This window comes from Lethenteron reissneri, chromosome 55 (genome assembly GCF_015708825.2).
Source record: "Lethenteron reissneri isolate LAM-NWPU_2019-01 chromosome 55, ASM1570882v1, whole genome shotgun sequence".
In the NCBI taxonomy this organism is placed as follows: Eukaryota; Metazoa; Chordata; class Hyperoartia; order Petromyzontiformes; family Petromyzontidae; genus Lethenteron; species Lethenteron reissneri.
Window position 1 is genome coordinate 10529498 of NC_083833.1, and position 26821 is coordinate 10556318.

Sequence of the window (26821 nt, forward strand, 5' to 3'; positions counted from 1 at the left end):
GGCCGTCCATCCTCCCTCCGCTGATGGATGGGCAGCACGTGACGGTGGAGCGCTTGACGGTGGAGCGCGTGACGGTGGAGCCACGCTTAGGACGACACCAGCCCACAGGGGATTATTGTGTCCGTCGTGCAGGGAGGGTGGGGAGGGGCTGGGTGGGGAGGGTGGGGCTGGGTGGGGCTGGGTGGGGAGGGGCTGGTCACCCCGTGGTGCCCTTATAAAACTCAACGTTTAACCTATTCACGCCGGCTTGTGCCCGTCCTCACAGTCGGCCATATTTGCGGAATACACCACGCCGCCGTTGACCCTGGCCATTGACCGAGCAACCCAACGTTCCTACCAGCTCCCTCCGCAGGAATGTGTAACATGCGCTGCATTTATTTTGTTGAACACAGTTCGGGAGCACGGGCCCAAAAGGGTGAAGCGGGCAGCAGCAACCAGCAGCGCCGTCAAAATTGTAATAGATAACAGTGCAACACGCTTCGTGAGATGAGTACAATTGTTAGAAGTGCTCCGGGAACAGAGGCGATGATGATGATGGGAGTAGGCGATTATCAAGTGGAGTGGTGTGAGCGGAGAGGCAGAGGGAGAAGTGTGGTGACCTGCAGGGTGGTGAGTGCAGCACGGAGAAGAAGAAGCAGTCGCCCCGTTGTCCTCGGCATGGGTTGAAGGAATCAAGACGAGCCGTCTGCCACGAGTAGACCCAGACGGAGGCCAGTGCAGGGTGTCGAGACGTTCGTCGCAAATTCAGACCATACTCTTTGGCTTTTTCGGTAAAGTCACGTAGGTAAAAAATTTAATTAAATAAATTAAATCACGACGTTTCGGAGGCAACACAAGCTTCCGTCTTGTGCTGTGACGGTGCCACCTGAAGACGGAAGCTTGTGTTGCCTCCGAAACGTCGTGATTTAATTTATTTTTGTTTTCTTTTTTACCTACGTGACTTTACTGAAAAAACCAGAGGATGGACCCTTGCAGTCACGAAAACTTCAAATCTAGAATTAAATTCAGGCCACTCGACCCCACGGGCGCGCCGTTGACAGCGCCAATGGAAAGCCTCGTGACACTCATGGTGAAGTTGGTGAACTATCATTTGTATTCGTTGGTTCTTTCGGTAAAGTCACGAAGATAGAAAAATAAAATTATTTTTTTATCATTAAAATTATTTTTCCATCTACGTGACTTTACCGAAAGAACCAAAGGATACGAATTCCTGCAGTCACGAAAGTTTCAAGTGAAAAATGTACAATAATTCGTATTTCTTGCACTAACAGTGCTAATTCTTAGAACACAAAACCCAGAGGCCTCCTCATGTTTGATGACAAATTTATTGTGGAAAGGTTCGCAGTTATGAAGCTTACCGAGATACAGATATACAAATAAACATGACCAACAGTGGAAGTATTTCCCAGAGAGGGACAATACACTTGCTTGTGCAACTCAGGCCGAGGTACATAATGTACAGACGTATCTACACGTTTCGCTTAATCCTCCAGGGACTGGCCTATTTTTTAAACATTCTTACAGTCTTCGCTTAAATAAGGGTTTAGCGTCATGCGTGTACAGCCACCACTGCGAATCGTTGTTCGCAAGACAAATGATTCCACGTGGCCCTCTTACGTGACCGGTGGCTTCAAATCCAGCCTCACCGCTGGGCTTGCTTCACCACGAGGGCCACGTGGCCTGAAGCAGCCGGCTGCCCGCTTGCTGCCCAACAGACCACGTGGCCACAGCAGATGAAGCCGTGGCGAGGATTGTGTGATGATGATGATGCGTCAACGTAATCACCTGGGGGCATAGCGTATCCTCTCGCCTCCTGCTGGTTACACAACTTAATGTTTAATTGCTGCTGTTGTTGTTATCGATGTCTTCGATCTAATTTGACGTTATTGTGTATTTGTCGTCATGTTTGAGTTGTTTTAACATCGAGACGAAAGCTGCCGGGTTTAACCAGTCGTGTGTACTTGCGTTTGCAATGTTGGTGAAATGGGCCCCGGAAATTCCTCGTGTTTATTTGATAAGTAATAATAACACCAGATTTGTTTGTTCATGATAAATAGTCATTAATATAGTTTAGTGTTTTAGTTTATAAGGTTGGGATTAATGTGTGCGTTGTAGATTCATGATGTTTTATGTTAGGGTTGTGTGCATGTGTGAGCGTGTGGTCATTAGTTTTTAGCCTACGTTTTGTTAGTGAATGTTGGCACGCGTTGTGTTTTCCGCGTGTTTTGTTACCATACGTTAGCTAACGCACGTCCATGGTATTTGCACGTGTATGCGTGTATGGTGGGGAGCGGTAGTGTAGTGGTTAGCGCACTGCGCTACGAACCTGGTGACCTGAGTTCGATTCCCGCTCACGGCAAATACCAGTGACTATTATATGAACCGGTTCTGGGCCTCCCCTAGGTCGACTCAGCCTCAAATGAGCACCTGGTGTGATATGTAAACATCGCCACTAGGGAGATAAAGGCGGCCGGGCGTGGTGTTGACCACCCACCCCCTAGTGTGCTGTGCTGGCCTTTATAGGTGCTCGCTAACAGCAATCGACCCTACAGTCTGTTAAGGCTACACGGGGGAAATTTGTTTTCTTTTACACGTAGTGTGGAGCACTGTCGTGTATAATCCCTTGTGTGTGAGGTGCAGTGCTTTGTGAGGGTGAATGCAGCGCGAGTCGGTATGGGATGGGGTTGTATGAGGTGTGTGTCTCTCTCTGTGTGTGAATATCGTTTGGTGGAAACTCCCGATTAGCTTGTGCCGGTGTGAGAGGCCACGGAGGATAAGGCATTCACGACGTCTTCCTAGACCAACTCCATTTGGCGGAGCCAGGAAACGGCAGGGACCCATTGCAGTTGGCCACGTAGGGGAGAGGCTGCCATTCCTCTGTCAGGAGCTGGACTGGTACCATCTAGGCCTCTGCGGATGACAGGTCCTGTGGACTTGTTCTGCCTCCAGTTTTCACGAGAGGTGGACAGTCCTCCATTCGGGGTAGTGAGTGGCTCTCCCTCGGAACAAAATAATGAAGGGAGCGTGGGAGCATGGATGCAAAGTGTGGGAAGCTATAAGTATGAGGCTGTTGTGGGCTTGCCTCCCCATCAAGGGGAGGCGGGGATTGGTGGTGGAGTGGCTTAATGTCCCCACTGAAGATTGAGACTGATGAGTCAGATGCCCTCTATGACCACCTGTGTCAGGTGCTGGCTAAAGTGGGCCCTCGGAATAGTCATCCTGCGAGTGACTGTAATGCCCTTGTGGGTTATGTTGCAGGCACCTGGGCTGCAGTTATTGTAAGGCATGGGCCAGATCAGCTCAATAACAATAGGAGGCTGTTAGACTTATGTGCAGCTCATGGGCTTGTAATCACCAACACGCTGTTCTGGCATCGGTGCATCCACACATCATGGATGCATGCCGGGTCCATCAATAGCATCTGCTGGACCCTAGAGTGACAGAGAAGCCGGTTTAAAACAGCCCCGTTGCATGAATCAGTACAGATTTGACATTGACAAAAATGACTCATGGCTTTGTGGGGTGTGTTTTCCATGAACTCGAGCGTGCATCACACGTTAGCCTCAGCATTACGTTTACACGTGGCCTGGTCTTCAATGTGAGGGATGTGGCACCTCGTGCGCCTGCCATCCTTCTCGACAGGATGCGTTTGCAAATGACAGCAGCTCGGGAAGCACGCCCGCGACCACCGACTTGGCCGGCGCGCTCCGTGACAGTCCAAGGCCTCGACGCTGAACGTCCCTCGACGCCGTGGCAGTTCGCTCCTCCCCCGGCGCCAGCGGTTGGATGCGCGGCGACCGCGGGTCCCGTCACACGGTGGTGACCGACAGCAGGGGGTTGTACACCTTGCCGTTTCCGTCGGGCGACTTCTGCCCGTGGGCGAGCATCTCCTGGATGGTCATCCAGTTGTCCAAAATCTTTTTGTTGCGCTTCTTCATCATTTTGCGGTGACTCAGCTCGAGGATGCTCAGCTCACGCGCGCGGCCAGCAAAGTCCGAGGGAGGCGCGGCCGCTGGCACTCCGTCACCGGCGCCCGCAGCGGCCGCCGTGGCCGCCGCCGTGGCTGCTGCTGCTGCTGCTGCTGCTGCCGTGTCCGCTGCCGGAGCCACCTTCTCCCCGAGCCAGTCGAGGCGGCAGCGCAGCATGAACTCGCGCCGCCGCCGCTGCTCGCGTGCCCGCACCAGCTGCTGCTTGCGCTGCTCCTTGCTCCAGTAGCGCCCGGTCTTCACGGCCACAGGCCGAGTGGAAAGGAGGAGAGGATAGACAGGAGAGAGAGGTTTTATTATTTTAATATTGCGCTTGTTTACCGAGAAAAGCCTCTCTGACCCTCGGGACTCTTTTTGCAGGCGGGTCCTGCCAAGTATTTGAAGTACAAATTCCACGCAGAAAGGCGACCGGGTCGGGAATCGAACCCAGGCGCTTTTTGCTGCGAGGGGCGAGTGTCACCACTTCGCACAATGTGTAACCCGATCGTTTAAGTTGAAAAGTCAATTGTCGGGCAGAGCGGAAACACCAATGAGCGGCAGCGAGCGTAGCTCCTCTTGCCGGAGCAAGAGGGAAGAAACTCGCCGCCGTGATTGTTCGTGACGAGCGGGAAGGAGGGGAAACGACACGTGCCTACACCCGGGGCTTAAGCAATTCACCGGCCATTTGAACATGGTGGAGCAAAGAAGCAGTTCTTGGGCCAAAATGCCAAATTATTGGTTCGGCAGTCAAATCTTGCTGTCATTTTAACCCTGTTATTCATTCAAACTGGGGAAATGATCCAGGGAAAGTTCTCCAGAAAAATATACATCCATACAGTTTAGAGCTTATACTTCTAATTCGGTTATGGGGTTGTTGACCATACTTCACACTGGTCAATGCAAAACGTGAAGGGGGTGGCCCAACATCGATTCAGATATCAACTAGCCACTGATGTTTGCTGTGGCCGGGAATTAGACTCAGGTCGTCAGGTTCATGGGGAAGTGCGCAAATCACTGCACCACTGCTCTACCCTTCAGCCCTTCAGCTTTAATGTCCGGATTATGCACCGATTCATAACAAACGTTTTTGGGTTAGATCGCGTTATTTATAAATGTGTCGTAACCCTCCACCACCCGACACGGCCAATCAGCAAAAAAGTGTCACGTTGACAAAAGACAAATAGTTCACTACTTTAGCCCACCGGTGTGTTGAAGAGTGAAACCACAACATTTTCACATTTTTTTTTTAAACTGATTATGCACAGAGCGCGAGCATCTTACACAATGCGCCTTCCTTGGACCGGAGTCCGACTTTAACGGCACTTCTCTACAGCCAAGCTGCTCTACAGGGCAACCTGGAAAGTTCGGCAAGCCATGATTTAAATTAAAATCATTGTAGATAACTCACGTGTATTACATGTAATATTGACATGTATTAGAATGTGTTGTGTGTGTGTGTTAATGTAGACAAAAATGTTCGTGCAAATTGTGTGCTGGACGGCGAGTGCTCGCTTAATGCACGGTGTTCACACTATAACGCTGGAACGCGGTTCTTGCTTTCGGGAACACTTCTCGTACAGTGCGGAACGCGCACCGTTATCACCGCTAGAACGCGGTTGCTGAGCGGTTGAAGACGCACGACTTTCTCGAGCCGACCGATCGTGCCAGGGGCGGTACTGCGCGGAGCGATCCGGACTGACCTTCATCTCGCTGAGCACGTCGTCGTCCGTGGTGACGCCGCTGCGCTCCTCGCGGATCCTCAGCGCACGCTGCCGCAGCAGCCGGTCCCGCACCGGCCTGCGCGCCGTCAGGCATCGCGAGCCCTCCGCGCCCGGCCCGTCGGCGCCGCCCGGCCCTCCGCGCCCTGCCGCGCCGCCACCGCACGCCCTCACCTTCCACTCGTACGGAGAGGCCGGCGCCGACGCGGACTGCGGCAGGGGCCGTGCGGCGCCGGCCTCGCGGCGCTCGAACTGGCACAGGCTGGCCAGGCTCAGCTGGCTCTGTGCGTATTCCACCGCCGACTTCTGCTGCACCAGCTGCATGTAGCTGCGGTAGTGGCGCGCGTGCAGCGGGACGGGGGCGCCGCCCGCGTCCGCGCTGGTTGTCGCTGACGCCGCAGCCGCCCTCTCCGGTCGGCATCGCCCGGCACTTGCCGCGGGCCGAGCTCGGGTCGTCGCTCCGGCGTCGTTTGAGCCGCGAGCGCCGTGGCGAGGATCGCGGCCGCCGGGCGGCGAACTCCCGCCGGCTTCCCCGTCCGCCTGTGGCGACGCCGCCGTTGCAAAAGCGGCGGAGGCCGGATCCGGGTCGTGGCCCTCGGGCAGCTCGGCGATGTTCGTGAGTCCTAGTTCCGCGCCGACGTCGTGCGGAGATACGGTGGCGGCCGCGGTGGCGGCCGCGGTGGCAGCCACGTTGACGGCCGCAGTGGCGGCTGCGGCGGCGGTGCCGCCGTGGCTCTGGACGCGCATCTCGAAGCGCCGCAGCTCATCGTGCAGCAGCGCGATCTCGCGCCGCACGTCGGCCACGCCGCACGCCGTCCCCGCCTTCGTCCGCAGGTGGCGCCGCAGATCTGAGCCGACGCCGCTGCCCCCGCGGGGCCCTGCGCGCGACGGGGGGGCGCCCCCAGCGCTGACGCTGATGCCGCCGTCGTGCTCTGAGCTCTCGTCCGTGCGGCCCAGGCCGCTGTCCTTGCCGTGGCCGTGCGACACCGAGTCCGTGAGGCCCGCGTCGTCGTCCGGGAGCGCCCTCGCCTGGAGGGGGTGCGCGCGAGACAGAGGCCACGCGGAAAACCATTTCAGACACGTTTCATTGCGCGAAATTTGGAAAAAAAACAAAAGTTGTATCGGGTTCTGAGACTTGTCATTTGGGTCGTGATCTCTGCAGTGTTATTGTGGTTACTACTAAAGCAGCGTAGATTGTGATTTCAGGCCATGTTTGGGTGTAAACAGCTGACCGCTTGTGATTACCAATTACTGTGTTCGGTTTATTTATAGCGCTTTTGGCACCAAGTCACAAGACGCAGTATCCTCGTGAATCTTTGAGAATGGCCCGTGGAAGCGGATATCACAGAGCTGCATCTGAGATCCCTTCGAGTGACCCTCCTGTCCACACATAATAGAGGGCAGCAATTTCCTCGCTCGCTCTGCCATATGAGAGTACGGTTCTCTGAATTTAGCCAAGTTAAGCGCAGAACCACATTTATTGTGGTTTATTTTGTCCAGACCATCAGCTTTCAGTTTTAACCACAGGCAGCAGCTGCTGCCCGGAATCAGACCCAAGACCTCAGCGGTGCCAGCTCAACGCTCTGACCTCCAAGTTGCCTGGTGACCTCAAGGCGGTCAACGTTGAAGTGTGGCTAGCACAACTTGTTGCACTGTGGCTATTACATTGGCCAAGCTGCTGACATTACCACCACCTCCTCCTTGAAAGTGTTGCTAGACACTTTATAATTTAAAAAAATGAAAGCACTCAATTTAAAACTGTCAGAGTAATGCGAGAGTAAAGGTAATACTAATTATAAGCTGAACACGGAGTGATAATATTGGATTAATGATGCCTGTCTTGTGTAATCTGATTACAGTAACCTATTACCCTCCACCACTCCAACAGGGGTGGTGACATGACCCAGCGGTGGCCCGTTCATCACTTGTTGTGGAGGTTCGCGTTCAGCAGGCCGCCCTGATTAACACCGGAGGTTACTACTGGACCACAACAATGTGCACCCAGGTGTTTTTCATAGGCCATTGTGCTGCACGCATCATGGTCCAAAACTGTCCAAATGTCTTAACGGTTCGAGGTGAGAGTGTGCACCTGGATGAGACTGGAGCCGATGTAGGCGATGGGCTCCATCCGCTCGTCCTGCAGAATCTCCACCCTCAGGGTCTCCATCACAGCTCGGTGCTCTTCCTCCACCCAGCCGTCCTCAAGCTGAGCACCACGCCACGATCCATCAATCAACATCGACTCTCTGTGCTCACCATCACCTTGTGATTTGACTTTCATTCCGCTATGTTATCCAGTCTTGGTGGCCACCCATCCAAGCAGTAATCAGACTCTAAGCTGCTTAGCTTCCAATATCGAACGAGGGTGGGTACATTCAGGGGGATTTGGTTATCGCCAAAAATACATTTAAGAAATTATAAAGAACTAAATAACCTTTGGAACCTCATTTGCCAGTAACAAAATATGATAATTGTTTTTTTACCCTTTTATCTGGCAACAAAACTGACACCTTTTTTACAAGGAGTCATGTTTGCATTGACCACAATACCTGCAGTCGGAATGCAAACAAAAAACATAACTCTGATAATGTATGCACTTGTCCTTGAAATTGATTGGTCCACACCCGAGACAGCTTTCTTTAGAGCCTAGTCCCACATGGTGTTGGACCAGATGGCGCCTTTTGGCTGCGTCGCATTGTGGGCCTGTGCTAATTAGCTGGGTAAAAAAGGTGTCAGTTTTGTTGCCAGATGAAAGGGTAAAAAAACAATTATCAACTAAATAACCTCTTCTCGGACGCCCGACCCCACACGTGCATTGCGAGCGGTAGAATCCGCTCCGATGGTGGACTCCGCGAATCCCTGTCGCCCAGTGTCCGCACCGATGCACCACGGCCGCATGTCCCACGTATCGGCAAGCTGCGTACCTGCGTGTCGGGCCGTGCCAGCAGCAGCGACACGTCGGTGCCCTCCTCCTGGGTGAGGCGCGCCACCGCCTGCCGCCGGTCGTGCACGTCCAGCCCATTGATCTGAGCGAGAGGGAGAGACGTGTTGCCATGCGGGCCCTCGCTCGCTCGCCCAGGGCACGTCCGGGTGGCCATGGCATGGCCGGCGTGCGTATGTTGGGCCCTCTGTGTACATTGTGACCCAGCACCCGCACGCTCATTCCGCTCACCGGTGGTCAGTCGCTTCCTTGTCGACGTCTATCGCTCCTACTACCGTGGTTACCGTTACCCTGAACTTCGCTCAGCGATTCCTCCGCCCATGCCGAGGACTCGGACTGACTGTTTCGGCTCATCCACTCTTTTCAACTTCCCTACTCTGCAGTCCCAACAACAACACCACTTTTGCTCACACGTGCACTGCAGGCCACGTCACTTCTCTTTCTGCGTCTTCCCTCGCGCTGCTCCACTTTGCAATCCCTTTCCATCAAAATAACATTTGCTGAATTCAAGAAACATATGAGCTCTTATCCATTACAAGTTCTAGATGTTGTTTGTTGCTGGCTGCGTCGCGTTGTGGGCCTGTGCTCATTAGCTGGGTGTAATACACACTAGCCTAGAGCCCGTCCAGGGACGGGTGTATTGCAGTTAATCTGAAATATGAAATCGAAAATAATGACTCGCTCATGATTATTAATGAGGTGGTGGAGGCGGGGTCCACGTGAGTGACGTCATCCACTCATGATTATTAATGAGGGGGGTGCTCCATGTGGAGTGACGTCAACCACTCATGATTATTAATGAGGGGGGTGCTCCATGTGGAGTGACGTCATCCGCTCATGATTATTAATGAGGGGGGTGCTCCATGTGGAGTGACGTCAACCGCTCATGATTATTAATGAGGGGGGTGCTCCATGTGGAGTGACGTCAACCGCTCATGATTATTAATGAGGGAGGGTTGGCCTCATGTGGAGTGACGTCACGCGCAGGAAACACAGACATTCTTGGCTCATTATAGTAGTAAATGATATTATATATATGTATTGATCTATCATTTAGAAAGCTAGAAATCTAGGCTTGCATATTAGACTGGCTGCCAAATGACGATAGCTCGGCAATTGGTGCGGGAGGCAGGCATGGTCAAAATGCTTTCACGATGTCAAAGGGCTACGGTCGTAGACTCTCCAAATCTTCAAGGTTTCACAGCCCCAGTTGCGCGTGATGCAAGCCGTCTGTAAAGTTATCACCGTACGGGTGCATCTCGGTTGTAAGGTGAGGGTACCTGTAGGATCCTGTCGCCCTCTCTGATGCGCCCGTCCCGTGCCGCGATGCTGTTGGGATTCACCTGCAACGATCAGACACGTTGACAATTCGACATCGCGTCTGGGTAACGGTGCAGCCCCCCCCCCCCCCTTTCCTTTTGTTTTCTCGCGGTTGCTTCCACTTCTGGCAGAAGCGCCTCGAACAGAGGGAGCTCGAAAGGAGGTTGGGTCTAATTTGTCCTAGCTGGACAGATGTCTTTGAGAAGGTGGGAGTAACCCACACTTTAGCCCACCACGCACGACCTGCCGACACGTACACTCATTGTGGTGAACACCAATTGTGGTGAACACCAATTGTGGTGAACACCAATTGTGGTGAACACCAATTGTGGTGAACACCAATTGTGGTGAACACCAATTGTGGTGAACACCAATTGTGGTGAACACCAATTGTGGTGAACACCAATTGTGGTGAACACCAATTGTGGTGAACACCAATTGTGGTGAACCCAACAAAGGTGGTGGAGAGGAGGATTTTCGAAACTTGCGTTTTCCTTGCAACTGCCGTGCCAGGATATGGAGTTGAACCGGTGACCTACGAACTGCAAGTCCAGTGCGCTGCTAACCGTTTCACCACTCTGTCAGCGCGCACGCTATGTTTAATGCGAGTATAGTTCATTAGGAACAGTTGAAGACACATGCAGACACGTGGCCTAATTTGTGGTGTCGACTCGTCTGAGTGTCTGTGCGTCGGTTTGTGTTGATCGCCAGGCCAAGTGTGAGGTCATGACACCTATTTAAGAAGCCGGGTCACATGACGTGGTTATTCTGACTCGCTGCATCTTGTGCTTAAGATACTGGATGCAGTTGCAAGCAAAACGCCGTAGATATATTGATCATTCTGTTTGTGAGAATTGTCCTTTAACTTCCCGCTGAGCTGAAACAATCACAATTGATGCACAACAAGCTCACTATGATGAACGCGATGCTGGTGTTGCTGTGATAATGCAATTTACACGCTGTGTGAATGTGGACACTATGCGCATGCTGGGAAAACACTACGTCGAAAGTATGTGGACGATATGTGGATGCTGTGTAGATGCTGTGTGGATACGAACTGATGTATGTTGAACCTCTTTTGCACCGTACGTAGCCAACCGTGGTAATCAGTTGTGTGATCACAATGTAGATGCTATTCATGACACGTGGACACTGTGGATGCTGTGAACGCTGGCTGGATGCTGTGTGGATGCAATTTGAACACTTAGTAGATGCTGTGTGGACACTGGATGCTGTGTGGACACTGGATGCTGTGTGGACAACGTACGCGACAGGCAGACACGGCGTCGGTGGTGCTGCTGCTGCTCGCTTACCTGGCTCACGTAGATGCCGGCGTCGTCCTCGTCCTCCGTGCGGTAGCACACGGTGAGGCCGAGCCGCTCCCGGCTTGAGCCCCGGTGCAAATCCACCTCCTGTGGGCAACAAGGGGGAGGAGGAGGGGGGGGGGAGATGGTTGCGCACCCAGCAGCAGGCAACAGTCACCACCACCCACAGTCAACATCCTCACATTCGCATGTCCTTAGACTGGCACGTGTTGGTGGTGTGGTGAAAAAGATTGGGTGACAATTGCCACGTCATTATTTCTAACACCATTTGCAGTCAACTCAACCCCGTCAGCCGTCCAGGGTCAATAAAATAAGCACAGTCCAAGCATGTGGGAGGTCTACAGTGTTTGTGTTCCATGTAGGCCCCCATCAACCAAATGCAAAACCTGAGCCACTGCCTCTAGGCCACCACCCACGGATAAGAACACTGCCCCAATCCCCCCTCCGTGGGCAGGAGGCCCGGACTCTACTTGGTCTGTTGAATTTCTTTCACACTGTACGTAGCCAACCGTACTAATTGGAGGTGTGTAAAGCCACTGGGTAATGGGATACATTCGCAAAAACAAATACAAGGTGTTTTATTTCTTGTCATACGGCATGCGTATCATCAATTATTATGCTTGTTTTCCCAGGAAAGCCTGAGTCTCAAGCCCCATGTTTCAGGAGGCTCCCGTAAAGTTGTTTCAGTCGGGGGTGATGTTGTGACTGTATTCCCAATTGAGCCATTTTCAGGTAATTTTTCAGCATTTAGAAGTTTTCTTCCAATGCCAGTAACATTGTGTGCCTTTAAGATTATGACCAGATTGCCCAGAATGTACCTGATCTCATCAGCGATCAGAAGCCAAGCTGGGTTCAGTTTGGATAGTGCTTGGATGGGTGACCCACATGCAGAACAGGTGCTATAGGCTGCGGGGGGTATATGTTGTCACCACCGGTCAGCACTGTACTATGCTGCAACATCTGTTCCGAGGCGTCACTCACCACTGACCAGCGTGGTGAAGTATGGTCAAATAACCCCCAAGACATGCAATGAGTAGGGAAATAAAACACACGTTACACAACGTGTGTAGATATTTCACGTACACATGTTATATAACAGCATAAATAAAAAAGGAAAACTGATTTAATTATATTGTAAATGAAGCTTAATGTGGGATTATGGAAAAATGCCATTTGCAAGCTTCGTTTCTGACATTTGCTGTATCGTACGTATTTATATTCATCTTCAGGAATATTCTATTTTTCAGAAGTTTATTAATTGAATTGGAATTTGCAAATGGCCAGGCTCCATTTATAATGAGCTAATTAAATCTACATGGTTGACTTTAATAGGAAACAAACTAGTCTCAAAGTCTGAACAAATGTTTCTGCTAAAAATTAATGGTGCTTCAGACAATTATCATTTGGTTACTAATTGGCTGCATTGTTATTGTAAGGACGACCGTACGATCTGCTCCGCAAACGACAAAAGACTTTGCCAAGTCGTTCCAAGTCAGCCATGTGCCAAGGTAATGGGTTTCTCTGCTATTTGGTTTCACGAGTCATGGTCATTATTTAAGCACCGCAGCCCAGCGGATACGGAACAAATATCACGGGGATTGCGCCTATGGTGATACACAAGCACAAGGCCTGGCGCAAATTTACAGCTTCACGTGTGAACGTTTTTAAGTGGTAGGACCCATTTTCCAGCTCATGCCCTGGAAATGTCAAAATGTTCCATATATCAAGCTGTAAAATGTGTGTCGACTTTTACACTCGTATCACTAAAGGCAAAATTCTTTAAACATCACCCTGGGCTACCGTGTGATATGTGGTAGTAAGAATATTTGAGTAGGCGATTATTAGAGGAACGGGCCAATGTTTGAAAAAAAATTTCGTTATAACAGCCTCCAATACCAAAACGCAGGGATGCCAACAGGTTTGTGCATAGTGTAGCGATTATTTTATCTCAGGGCGCTCTCAACACGATAACTGACCTCTTCTTGGTTCTTTCGGAAAAGTCACGTAGAAGGGGAGTTATAAAATAATAAAAATCAAACATAATAAAATAATTCTCACGACGTTTCGGCCACAACGCAAGCAGCAGTCCTCAGGTGAAGAATGAAACACCACCAAGCTTGGAGCGTATATTTAAGCTGAGTTGGAGGGGGGAAGAAGAGCGCCTTGCATATTTTTTTGTCAAGGCGCTCTTCTTCCCCCTCCAACCCAGCTTAAATATACGCTCCAAGCTTAGTGGTGTTTCATTCTTCACCTCAGGACGGCTGCTTGCGTTGTGGCCGAAACGTCGTGAGAATTATTTTATTATGTTTGATTTTTATTATTTTATTACTTCCCTTCTACGTGACTTACCGAAAGAACCAAGAAGATGAATCCCTGCAGTCACGAAAGCTTTAAATCGAAACGATAAGTGACATAAAATCTCGTCTCAACACATTGCACAGGGCACCCAAGTGACCACTGTCCTCGTGGGCACAATGTGACTCGGCACCTGGCCTGCAGATGGGCATGAGTCTGCCAGTAGGGGGACATGACTGCTATACCGTATCTTGTCTCCACATCATTTATATAGAGCCTTATCCAAGGCGCTTTACACGGAATTAATAATAGTACATGTGAATGTAATGGAGGAGATGAGGTGAATGAAATAGAAGCAATGGGCAAATCTGCGAGGTGTGAAATCGGTGAAAGCGAAATTGATGACAGTGAATGATAATGAATAGATTGAATGAATGGAGAATGAGTGAGAGCCATCTGATGAGAATATGGAGAGGGAAAAGTAACGGTGGCGGATACGAGGTGGAGTTTAAGGGGTTGCGGGATGAGCTAGGGATAACAATAAGTGAGTTTTGAGTGTGCAGCGGAAACTAGTGAGCGAACACGACTGTTTAATGTGGAGGGGGAAGTTTGTTCCAGTGAAGAGGGGGGGGGGGCAGGAAGAGAGAAAGAGCGAAAGCATGGATTGAGTGCAAGCAGAAGGAGGAGGAACAGAGAGAGACAGCAAAGATTGTGAACGCAGAGGGCGGGAAGGCAACACGTAGAATGAAATTAGCGTGGCAAGATATGGTGAGACAAGACCATGAAGGGATTTGCAGAGCAGGGTGAGGAATTTGAACAGGCAACGGTAATGGACAAGGAGCCAACGCAGTTGCGCGAGGAAGGTCGAGGTATGGGAATTATAGGGAGGGTTGAATATGAGCCCAGGAGAGTCATTTTGGACTTGTAGAAGGGGGGCAAAAGAGTAAATGTGCAGACCGAGCATAAGAGAGTTGCGGTAGTCCAGACGGGTATGGATAAGGGAATGGATTAGAAGCGTTGCAGCAGAAATGGAAATAAGCGGTCGGATTTTGCGAATGTTGAACGAATGAAACCGGCAAATATGGGTCGTGGAGGAAATGTGACCATGAAGGAGAGGGAAGAGTCAAAGATAACAACAGTGAGGTTGTGACTGAGGAAACAGGGGAAATAGATAAAGGAGGGAAATAAATGGTGGGACAGTGAGGAGGTGAACGGGAGGTTTGGAAAAAGATCGTTTGAGTTTTGGAAGGAATGAGGGAGAGAAAGTGACGTGACATCCAAGATTGGATAGAAACCAGACAGGATGAGATGCGGGAGGCGAGGTCACGGGAACAGGAAGGAAATGAGAATAAAATGTTGATGTCATCTGCGAATAAATGATGGGGAAAGTTCAGCGAAGAAAGGAAAGATGCAAGCAGTGAGAGAGAGAGAGAAGTAGGGGACCAAGAACTGACGCTTGAGGAGCACCAACAGTGAAGGGGGCTGGGGGGGGGGAAGCGGCGATGATTGAATGAGACCGAAGAGGGGCGCACGGAGAGGTAGGACTGTAACCAGGAAATTGGTGCGCACAGAGATACCAAGAGAAGAGAGTGTAGCGAAAAAGAGTCGGATGGTCAACCGTTTCGAAAGCTGAGGACAGATCGAGGAGTATAGAAGAGAGGCCACAAGGGGCAGAGATAGCCAGGTGAGTCTGAGCCGTTTCGGCTGAATGAGAGAGACGAAACCCAGATTGGAATTGGGGGTAGAGAGAGTTAGATGATACGTAGTGGGTAAGACGAGAGTGTACCAGGTGTTCTAAGAGTTTTGGGGGAAATCGGGGAGAAGGGGAATGAGCTGGTAGTTCGCAGGAGAAGAGGTATCAAAAATGATTTTTTGAGGAGTGGTACAATAATGGCTGACTTATAGATTGCAGGAAAGACACCAGTGGAAAGGGAGGAATTTCATAGGGACACTAGGTCGGGTAATATTAAAGGAAAGAGTCCGGTAGAAGGGAAGCAGGGATGGGATTGAGAGCAAGTGGGTAATGTGTCAAATTTGGACCGTGACGTGGCACACAATTTCAAATGGTGTCAGAGGATCTTTAGTATACACCGTGACGCAGACGTCGTGTAGATCTATTTTTATGGTTTATATAATCAGTAGTTCATAATAAACGTTTTTGGGTTAGATCACGTTATTTATAAATGTGTTGTAACCCTCCACCACCCGAGACGGCCAATCAGTAAAAAAGTGTCACGTTGACAAAAGACAAATAGTTCACTACTTTAGCCCACCGGTGTGTTGAAGAGTGAATCCACAACATTTACAGTTTTTGGGTACGACGTTTCACTGGTAATTACATCCGCGATCTAACTCAAAAACATTATTATGAATAATATTGGTCGCGAAAGCCTACGTGTTCTGCCTCACGGCAGGGATTTTGCCTCACGGCAGATGGGGGGGGGGGGCGTATGTACACATTAATTTCCTGTTTTTGATGCTAAGTTTGGTCACGTGACCAGGAAGTTGCGATTTGAGATTCCCGCTCAACCACGCGGGCGTCGGCCATTACACACATAATTCAAGATGGCGGCACACATCGCATCCCAGTGAAGCCAGCCGCAATTGTCCATTGTGGGACTTTAAGAAGCATTGTCTGTAAGTTCGTTTATATTCTTATAATATTGGTAATACTGTTATAATGTTAGAATGACCGTTATAATGATGTAAATGCCTTTATAATGCTGTTAAATTGTTATGATAAATACGAGGCCTAGTTAACAACGAAGCCTGTAACTTTCCTTATTGTGAATGTTACTTGTAATTTAATAAGTCGAATCAAACTTGTACCCAAATAACTTTATTGCGATCTGGAGAGCAAGGATGACGAAATGTCTCATTCATAGTGCAGTGTTATGTGTAGTACTGTACATCTGGGGTGCAGTGTGATGATAACACGGTGTGCCTTTATGTAACACAGCAGCTTATGCTCTTGTATAGTTATTCAGTGGTAATGTAGGGGCCTGGTCCATCCAGGATCTATTGTTTAGAGACATGTTATCTAAGACAATGTTATGATGCTGTGGTGTTCATTCATTGTGTTGGTGTTTCCGGGTATTAACAGATGCTGTATCTGTGCTGTTTTCTCACCAGTTTTACCTCGTTAAATTAAATAAATGACGTTTGGAGTCAGACGTTCATCCTGGCTCTGAGGGTTTATTGGACGCGAGGTTAACTACTCAGCTAGCGGGGCAACGCAGCGCACAGCGAGGCCGAGACACTACGTGTTAAACAATCAGCAGTATTAACCAAGGCGGCTTCAGGGCTCAAACCGTAAACCTTTGCAACAAATGGCAAAAGCCCCACCACTTGGTTACGCTACCGCCCCGGAGCAGAATATTCCCAGTTTAACCTCGCGTACTGCTGGGGCAAGTGCTGTGAGCGAGCACTTGCCGAGGCCAACACGGCATTTGGGGGCGGTGTTGTCAGTGCCACACATTGCTGCCTCTTTCTCTCCCTAGCGCTGATGTTTCATTTGCTGACGGATGTGCGGTGGAACGTGGAGGTGCAGCAGCTACGCAAGAGCACGATATAACGCGGTGCTAACCGCGCATGCAGACTCCTCACCTCATACTCCAGACCCTCCGCATGGTGGGCATCCTGCTGCATGCTGGGAAGGTAGTCGCTTGAGTCAAAGTATTCGGATGGCAGCTCACAGAGGCTGCATGGGAGACACCAAGTGCGGCAAATGTCCTCGGAGTTATACGCGACGGAGGGCATGAGCAGCGCGCGTCTCGTGTATGCACACAGGGGGCTGCGTGGTGCTGTCCCGATGCTTTGTTTATTAACGCATCCCTCGGGTGATGTCACACACACGTGAGTAATTGCTGCACCGTGTGATTGTGGATGTGGTTCAATTATGCATCTCGATTTGTTTTAAGAATCTTTTTTGAGTCTCCTCTATTATTACTGTCCTGTTCGTAGTTTTTTCCACTCCATAAGCATAATTGTAACAGATGCAGATATGTTGCTTGCAATTAAAAAGCGATACTTACACATGTAAGTTGACGCTTTGCGAGCCTTAGTTATTAATATTAAGCTTACGGATCGTTGCAGCATTGTATGTATGGACAAATGGATTTTACATTGAACCAAAATTGATTAAGATAAAAGCAATGTCAAAATATATAGCTTTGGTCCACTTACTGGATTGAGTCTGAGGATTGAACCAATTTGTGCCGTGTTATTCCCTCGTATGCATGGTGGGTTGCCTCTGCCTACTCCAGCTTCCTCACACAGGAAGCCAAACACCCATAAGCGGAAGAGGCCAAACATCACAATGCACAATCCCCTCCTGAGAACAAGTCTTGGGCCACATTCAGGCTTTCCCAGATACATAATCAGCATTCTTATTGTAATAGGTTTTGACCCTTTCAACTGGTACAAAACTGACACCTTTATACAAGGCATCATGTTTGCAATAACCACAACACAAGCAGTCAAAATGCAAACAAAGAAACAATTCTGATAATGATAATCACTGTCCTTGAAGTTGATTGGTCCACATCCGAGACAGCTTTTCTTAGAGCCTAGTCTCCATTGGTGTTGGACCAGATGACGCCAAAAGGCGTACAACTCAAAAACAGCGCACAGCATTCTTATTATTGTGGTACAAGAGAGTCTGATGGCAGTAAATCCACGACCCATGGGCAAAGCATCAGCACTGACCCCTGGGCCAGCAGCAGGGGATGCACGTTGGGCAGGGGCGGCGTGGCCGGGCTGCGCGGACCGCTGGGCGAGGCTGGCAACTCGGTCTGCGTGCTGGCGTCCGTGCGCGCGCGTCCGCCCGGTGGCCTCGGTGGGGCCAGCGACGGGCGGCCCCTGCGCAGCACCTCCACCACGACGGGGTCGCGCGCCGCTCGCAGCAGCGCCGCCTCCGTCACCGCCGCCTCCTCCTCCCCGTGCGCCGCCTTGCCGGAGTCCTTGCCGCCCACCTAGACGCGCGAGGGAGACTCGAGCGTGAACGCACGCGGCGGGCCTGCGTGTCGCCGTGGCACTCCGGTGTCAATTGCGGACGCGTCACGGACACCTGCTTCAAAAAGATAACGCGGCACTGAAAGCAAGAAATGCAGACATCCCTCCGGGTTGGATCGTGTGCCGTTGGGCACGATGTCTCGCGCTTCTTCAGGAACTGCAGCTCTAAAACACAGCACAGCCGCGAAAACAGAAACATCTGGAAACAAAGAGAGATGGCAAAAAAATATGGCGTCTCCATGCTCCAATGAGCATTAGTCGGGTCACATCTCCATGATAATTATCGGTCTTGAGACGCTGGTGGAATTTTTCCACATTATCAAGGTAGGACCCAGTCTATCCATGAGATGTTCAACGTCGCGCTCCGGCGTGGTAGAGATTCTCATTTAATCGAGCATTAAGCGACGATTAGCCGAGCAGATCTGCAGCCGGCATTTGAGCTCACGGCCTTCTGACTGCTGGCCAGGTTCATGCGGAATTTATCTGATCAGGAATCGTCCCTTGCGCAAGCACCACTCGCTCACGCATAAAGCTCAGCCAAGTTATAATTTGGTTTTTACCCTTTTATCTGGCAACAAAACTGACACCTTTTTTACGAGGAGTCATGTTTGCATAGACCACAATACCTGCAGTCATAATGCAAACAAAAAACATAACTCTGATAATGTGCACTGTCCTTGAAGTTGATTGGTCCACACCCGAGACAGCTTTCCTTAGAGCCTAGTCTCACATGGGTTGGACCAGATGACGCCAAAAGGCGCACAACTCAAAGACAATGCACCATCAGAGTATGAGAGCTCGGTGTAAGCATTTACACCATTGGTACCTCATTTGCCAGTAAAAAATATGATAATTGGTTTCAGCCAAGTAATCCAGCGGTCGATTTCCTTCGTCGCCAGGCAAATGCACAGCGACCGCACTGGCACAGATCCGCACGGACGTACCCACCACACACTTCATTCAACAGCAGTCCCGGTTAAACGAGCGCATGTAATAAACGCGATTTGAAAGGCAAATGTGATTACGTGCCGCCGTAAGTATGCTCACACATTCCACTGTAAGCTCTCTCCTGAATGTGCCTCGGGGCTCGTGTGAAACCTCTTAAACAGCCAGGGAGCATTTAGCGGCAATGCCCGTGCGCCGACGCAGATTAACCCTTGACGAAGAACCTCTCGCTAGCCCCCCACCCTCCGCGCTTCCCTCTTCGCTTTTACGAGAGCCGTAGTGCGAGCGTCAGGGCTGCGGTAAAAGTCGCACTGGTACCGAGCAGAGCGCGATCGCTGGCAAGGCCATTCCGCTCGGAGCTCACTGGACAGAAGCAGACGAGAATACCGGGTGGGACCTGTGATGGGCACTGTTAACACCAAAACTAAAAAGTGAACAAAAATTAGGAGGGGGGGGGGGGGGGGGGTCCTGGCAGGGTGTTATGATGCCTCGCTTCACGAATTATTATCAAGTCCCTTGGCTCGCAATGCTTGCATTGCATCCCGCATATAAAGATCTATGCTTTTTTCGGCCAATGCAAATTATAAACATGATATGCTAATTTTACACTGAGGCTAATGGAGGGAGCATAAATGCACAATTGAGAAAGCGAGAACATAAATGAGAATTAATTATTTCACTGGACCACCGCTAGGCCACGGTGAGGGACTTGAGGTGGGGTTCAGAGTTGGGCTGATGGGAGAGCTGGCAGTAGCAGGGCTTGGCTCTTCACCGATTACACTGGTCAACACACTTTTTCTGGCATAAGGTATTTCAACGGTCTTAAGGTAATTTTGGGGTGCTGATTCCAAATCTGGCATCAGTTTTTGTCCATCACATCAGGTTTTTGAGATATCAAATATTGCATTTTCAATAAAAACTGCAAAATAAAAATATTAAATAAATGTGGATATCTACATAAAATGATATTATAAACACACTATCCTAAAAATACAGCACCATATTTTAACACTAAAGCAGTCACTGACTCGCAACAACTTGCAATCATAAGTGACAGAGTTAATTTCGGGTAAAATCAATGAAAATGGGGTATGCCGATAGCATAAAAATTTGATGTGATAGAGCAAATCTGAGATCAAATTTGGAATCAGCACCCTGAAAAATTAAAACAGCTGCAAAAGTCCAGGCCAGTGTAATCTTCCAGGCTGCAAGTCGACTGGGGGTAGGCATGTGAATAGTCGCCAACGCGAGAGCTCCACCGGATGCAGTGCTTTTCCAGGTCACCGACTTGGAGACACCTGGTTGAAATAAAACCCTGGCTTAATTGGGAAAATTCACTTGGCAAAATTGCCCCCTTTTGCGAAAACTTGGCAGGACCCTCCTGAAAAAAGAGTCTTGAGACTCAGTGTGGCTTGCCCGGGTAAATGAGCATATTGATAATAACAATGATGAAAATAAACTGCACCTGATTGACATTTAACAAAACCATAATTTTTTATTGTTAACTTATTTCATTTAAGCAGAGGCACAGTGATTAGCACACTGCGCTCTGAACGCAGTGACCCACGTTAAATTTCCAGCCACATACATCATTGGTATATGACGCACCTCCGATTAGGATGGTTGATTAGGACGGTTGTCTTAATACGGTGAGAAATGGACGCAACTTATTATTTAACCCCATACGGTATTGTGTGTCACTCTGAAGTCATCTTGTACTGTTTGGTCTATGTTTTAGTATGGAGATGCGATGTCTCATAGGGCCATAGCCTGCTTAAATTAAGGGCTGGTGCAATGTGCACAAGTCAGTAGGGGTCTAACAATTTATTCCCCTGGCGGTTATATGACTCGGGGTCACAATCTGATTTAAGTATTGATTCTGTTTTTGTCTCGTTGTTACAGTCTCATATTTGTATTTTCTCATGTTCACGAAATTGAACAGCATCGATGTTTACACGCGTGATTTGATACATGCATCTGGAGTCTGAAACAGGCTATGAATCTATGAATCCTTGCAAACCTACCACTCAAGACAAAACCATTTTCATCAAATGTTGTGGGGGATGTTTGGTTTCTTTTTTTTTAACAGTCATTCTCCATCCACTGCTGGATGAGGGAAGGCCTCCACACACTGTATCGATCGTGGGGGGTTGCTTTGACCAAACTGCAGCATATTTGGTCAGTGCAGTTTGGTGAAACGGGGGCCCATGACCGGTTGGGATATCACGAGAGGATGACTTTATAGGTTGTAGGGGCAAGTACTGTTAATGGGCATCTATTAAAGAGGGTGGTGTCTCCATCACTCTGCCAAAGATGTCTCCTAAGTACTCGTGTTCACACTCCACATCAGCTACTCATTTCAGACTGGACCAAGTGCAGACAGAGACCACTTGCTACCGATGTTAGCCATGGCGAGGAATTGAAACCAGGTTGCCAAGTGCATAGTGCAGTGTGCAAAACTTCCACACATAGGAAGACAAAGATCCCCCATATAGCCTTTGCAGACTTTTAGGGCAAGTGCTGTTAGCGAGAACTGATGAAGGCCAGCACGGCACACGAGGGGGTGGGTGGCCAGCACCACGCCCGGCCGCCTTTGTCTCCCCAGTGGCGATGTTTACACACCGCACCTTGTCCTCATTTGAAGCTGAGACGACCTAGGGGAGGCCCACGACCGATTCAAATAATCGTCACAGGTGTTGGCCATGAACAGGAATCGAACTCGGGTCTAAAGGTTCCTAGTGCAGTGCGCTAACCACTACAGTGACTACACCACCACTGCCCACACACAAAGACAAAGATCCCCCGTATAGCCTGAACAGACTGTTGGGGAAAGTGCCGTTAGCGGGCACCTATGAGGGCCAGCACGGCACACGAGGGGGTGGGTGGTCAACACCATGCGCGGCCGCCTTTGTCTCCCCAGTGATGATGTTTACACACCACACGAGGTATTCATTTTAAGGCTGAGTCGACCTAGGGGAGGCCCAGGACCGGGAATCGAACTCGGGGGGCCGGGTTTGATGCACAGCGCGCTAGCCGCTACACTAGCGCTCCCCACAGACACAATGTCTCACTCCTGCACACACTACAGTAATATATTTTGCATGACACATGCTGACGCACACACACGGGTTTACAATTAAAATAAATTATTCCACTTAAACGAACAAAAACATATTTTTATTATTCCTATTCACCGTGTTCAAAATGTAAACACTGTATTCATTCTGCCCTTAGGTGAGGATAAATGTAAGGAGATGTGATATTTCGATTTTTCCAAGCATTCATACCGAAATAAACAGCATTTACTGGAGCAAATTATCCATCAGCTACCCCACGGACACACTGGCAGACAGATCGCCTCTGCATGCACAGTGTGCCTATTAACATTGGACTGCTGCTGAGTGAGCACATGTATTGTCTGTGCACTCATACACACAAGCAGCACCTAGAACTGCGTGCATATTGCACTGCATAGGACTAGCTGCGCACTGAACACAATCATAATCACACTACCACGATGAACCGGGGTTGCTAAAATCAGTTATTTTACATTTCTGGTTTGCCGCAAAGATAGAAATGTCAGAAGAAGTAAACTTAGCAGGTTTGTAATTCAGGAGTTTTTTTATTGGGGTTGGATTATGTCGGTGTGGAATATTTTTTTACGATAACCACCACCACCCGACAGGGCACAACAAATTAAGTTGTGACCCCATCGGGGGGAATATGCCAAATGATTTGTTTTTTGGGCAAAACCAATATTGAAACAATTGGCATTATACCTTCACGATCTAAAACAAAAGTAACTAATTATGATACGGTATAATAATGGTCGTGAAAACGTACATTTGAAAATTACAGCTTTAATTATCTTAAACCAGCGCATTCATGACCAACATTCCATTGGACACGGTTACCGGTTCGTGACTTCTGTTGGAGAGTGGTAATCGATTTTGGACAGGAGTTGTGGTCTCTGCTCCACAACCCTGCAGTGAATGCACTCCTGGAGGGAAAGTAGTTGCAATGTCCCAGCATCATTAAATCCTTTATATTAAGTTCGCTTGCTTGCTTGCTTGCGTGCTTGCTTGCTTGCGTGCTTGCTTACTTGCTTACGACCGTGCAAATCTTTCGGTCGTTTTTTAACCCACTTCCCGTGATCCAATCGAGCTGACATTTTCCACACAGACTGGTTGTGCTAGACAATTAATGTTCGTGAAAAAAAATTCCTACATTTTACACTGTTTAGGGAAAACAAATTAAATATTTAATTACCAATTGCTTAATGGTGGCAGACAATCATCTGACCCATAGGTGGCAGCCATCTCAAGCCAGAGGATGAGAGGACTCTAGCCGCCACGCATATAAAGGATTTATAGTGAAAAACTTTGTTTTTACGGGTTTACTTGTTTTACAATATTACTTTCAATGCAAATTATATTTAGTCATAATTATTGATTATTTTATATTCAATGGTTCTTTCGGTAAAGTCATGTAGATAGAAAAAAAAATAACGACCGCTTGTGTTGCGATCGAAACGTCGTGATGTTTTTATAATTTTTTATTCACTTTATTTTCATTTTATTATTTCATTGTTATTTTAAAAAATCTATCTACGTGACTTTACCGAAAAAAACGTAGAATATGAATTCCTGCAGTCACGAAAGTTTTAAGTCAAAATTTAATTATTGATTATTGAAGGAGTCGTCTTGTTACTCAATAGCTCCTAATAGGTAATGATTCAGATACCAATTAAAAAACTCATCATCAGCAAACCTTTATTTAATTAATTCTTATTCATCCCAACCCCAATATGTAAATGGCAGTCTGCAACTCTCATTACCCACTCTATGTGTGCATCTCTAATCACGCGCTATGGAAGAAGGACCAGTGCCCGAAACGTCACCCATAATATATTTATCCTTTAAAGGCCACAATGTCATAACGAATGCTGAGGGTTTCGGTTAAACGACAGAAGATGCATCATGTAACACTGCATGTCTGTTAAACACTGCACATAAACACACACATGGGTACGGCCTAAGGGCACCACTGCAGTTACATTCATTCACAACGGTACAACTTGTGTAGGAGCACCCACCCACATTCACCACCTCATCCACATCACCTGCCACACACTCCCCTGTGCCAGTGTACTGCATATACTCCAGCTACAGTATGTACACCTGAGGAAGACCAGTAGGCCGAAACGTCGATATAATTCTCTGTTTTACAATACTCTGAAAAACTGTTCATTTCCAAGCTGTTATTTTGAACCGTTTGACACGAGGCTGCCCATCGCCATGAGACGCGACACGCATCAGCAGTCCGCTGCACATGCTGCTGTGACATGCACATTAATACAGATCAATTGACATCTCTGGGTCTCTCCACTGCTGGGTGAAATCCTCCACACGCCATAACCAACCGCGGTACATCCGCTGGTGAATGAAAGCCTCTCCAATGCTCGTCCACATCGCGAGCATGAGATGCCACAGACAGTAGTCATGCTGCAGCCGTACAGTCTATTAACATACATGCGCCTTATTACACATTAATGCACAAAATGTCACACCTCGCTTCTGCATAGCGGCTGCGGTGTAATATCAACCAACGCAAGCTCGAATCCAGCCAATCATCCCTCCCGGGGCCGATAAAACTAAGAACACTCTACGAACGGCCACAATAGTGGTCGGACCTCTGGGGGACACTGCCTCGGGCACCTGTCCCGGGAATGTGACGGTGTAATATAATACACATGCAGCTATGTAGCACAGGCGAGCAATGTTATATAACCATGCACAATATACACGACTGGGAAGCTAAGCCGGGCTGGTCCTGGGTAGATGGATGCGCGCCATGTCCGTCAGGTTGCAATTATTAAAATAAATAAACTCCGGCTCATAAAGGCCGCTGCGTGGCTACATTGCGTGAGCAGAGCAGCAGTATCCGTCATTGTGCTGTACTTCTATGCTCGCCTGGCCTTTACACAACCCAGCATTGACCAACGCGGTGAAGTATGGTCATACAACCCCCCCACCCCCCCTCCTCACCACCACGACACGGCACAGGCCCTCGTCCAGCAGAAAAGCATTGCACGCGATGTCTGATACACGTACGGCCAAGTGAAGCACACATCTACAACACCCGTGCACAATGCACCGTGTACCCCAGTCTCTAGCGGCCACGGCCCTTGCACCACCCAGGGGTCAGCGTGCCACGCGACCTCCTGCCGCGAGTTAGAAATCCGCAGAAGCTCCCCCCACCCACCCACTCACCCCCCACCCCACCACTCACCTGGCAAACTTCATACAGCAGCTTGTACTGCTCGTCCTTGGAGCGCAGGGCGCACAGCGTGCAGCCCATGACACACACGCGCACACACCAGCCCCCCCCCCTTTTTTCCTCCACGCCTCAATGGTTTCTCCCACCCCCCGGCCGGGCCCCGCTTGCCCCCCCCTGCCCCCTGCCCCCCCCGGGGGTTGTCGCGCGCGAGGGCTCCGCTCGGTGCCCGCTCGGCGCGCGCGCGCGCCACACTGAGGCCACGCGCTGGGTGAGCCCATTAATAGTCGAGTGGTGGGTGGGGGGGGGGAGTCGTGAGGGTGCGTGACGGCGGAGGCGGGGATTTGGTGGACGTGCTACATGAATATTTACTAAACCCTGCGATACGCGCCTACCAATGATGTTGGACGGGGCATTGCTGATTAATATTAATACGGCGAGCACCAAATGAGATGGTTTCGAAACCGCCTATCCAATTAATATTTATGCTATTCCCGTTTGCCAACGATCAGCGCAAGGCTCATGGATATTAATTAGACCGATGCTTGGCGCTTCCAAACCGACCAATGAGACGCGAGCCCGATCTCATTAACATCTAATTAGGCCCCGCGTGTTTTTTTTGTTTGTCGCGAACGCCTCCTCGATGAGCGGCGCGCACGCGGTGATGGCTGAAATGTGACTAATTGGGAGCGGAGAGCGCGCAGAGTGAGCGCCTCGCTCGCGGCCCGTGGGGGCAGCCTCCGGATGATGGCCCCTCCGCTCGCTACGCCGAGAGAAGGCGGCGGTGGCAGCAGCAGCCGGGGCCGTGCACAGCGCAGAGGCGGCTGCGATGATGAATGTAACATCGCACGCACGCACGCTGTCTCCGCGTGCTGACGCGAAATTAATTGAATTAGCGACGAGCAACACGTCCAGATTCGCTCCCAACGCCTTTGTTGATCCGATTCGATCACCGATTGCTGCGTTTAACGCGCGCGTGTGTGGGTGGTGGGGTCACGTTTAACCCCGTGAGGAATTTCGAAT

At 49.6% G+C, this 26821-nt stretch overlaps 1 protein-coding gene across 1 annotated transcript; it reads right to left on the reverse strand.

Moving 5' to 3' along the window:
- Positions 1-1306: 1306 nt before the first annotated feature.
- On the reverse strand, positions 1307-25915 carry LOC133356742 (E3 ubiquitin-protein ligase PDZRN3-B-like). Its single transcript, XM_061574398.1, has 9 exons — positions 25814-25915; positions 18272-18537; positions 17171-17264; positions 11258-11356; positions 9905-9967; positions 8608-8709; positions 7773-7889; positions 5666-6712; positions 1307-4223 (listed from the first exon to the last, which is right to left on the reverse strand). The coding sequence occupies exons 1-9, from the start codon at positions 25880-25882 to the stop codon at positions 3810-3812; spliced, it is 2271 nt and encodes a 756-aa protein (XP_061430382.1). The 5' UTR covers positions 25883-25915; the 3' UTR covers positions 1307-3809.
- Positions 25916-26821: the final 906 nt, after the last annotated feature.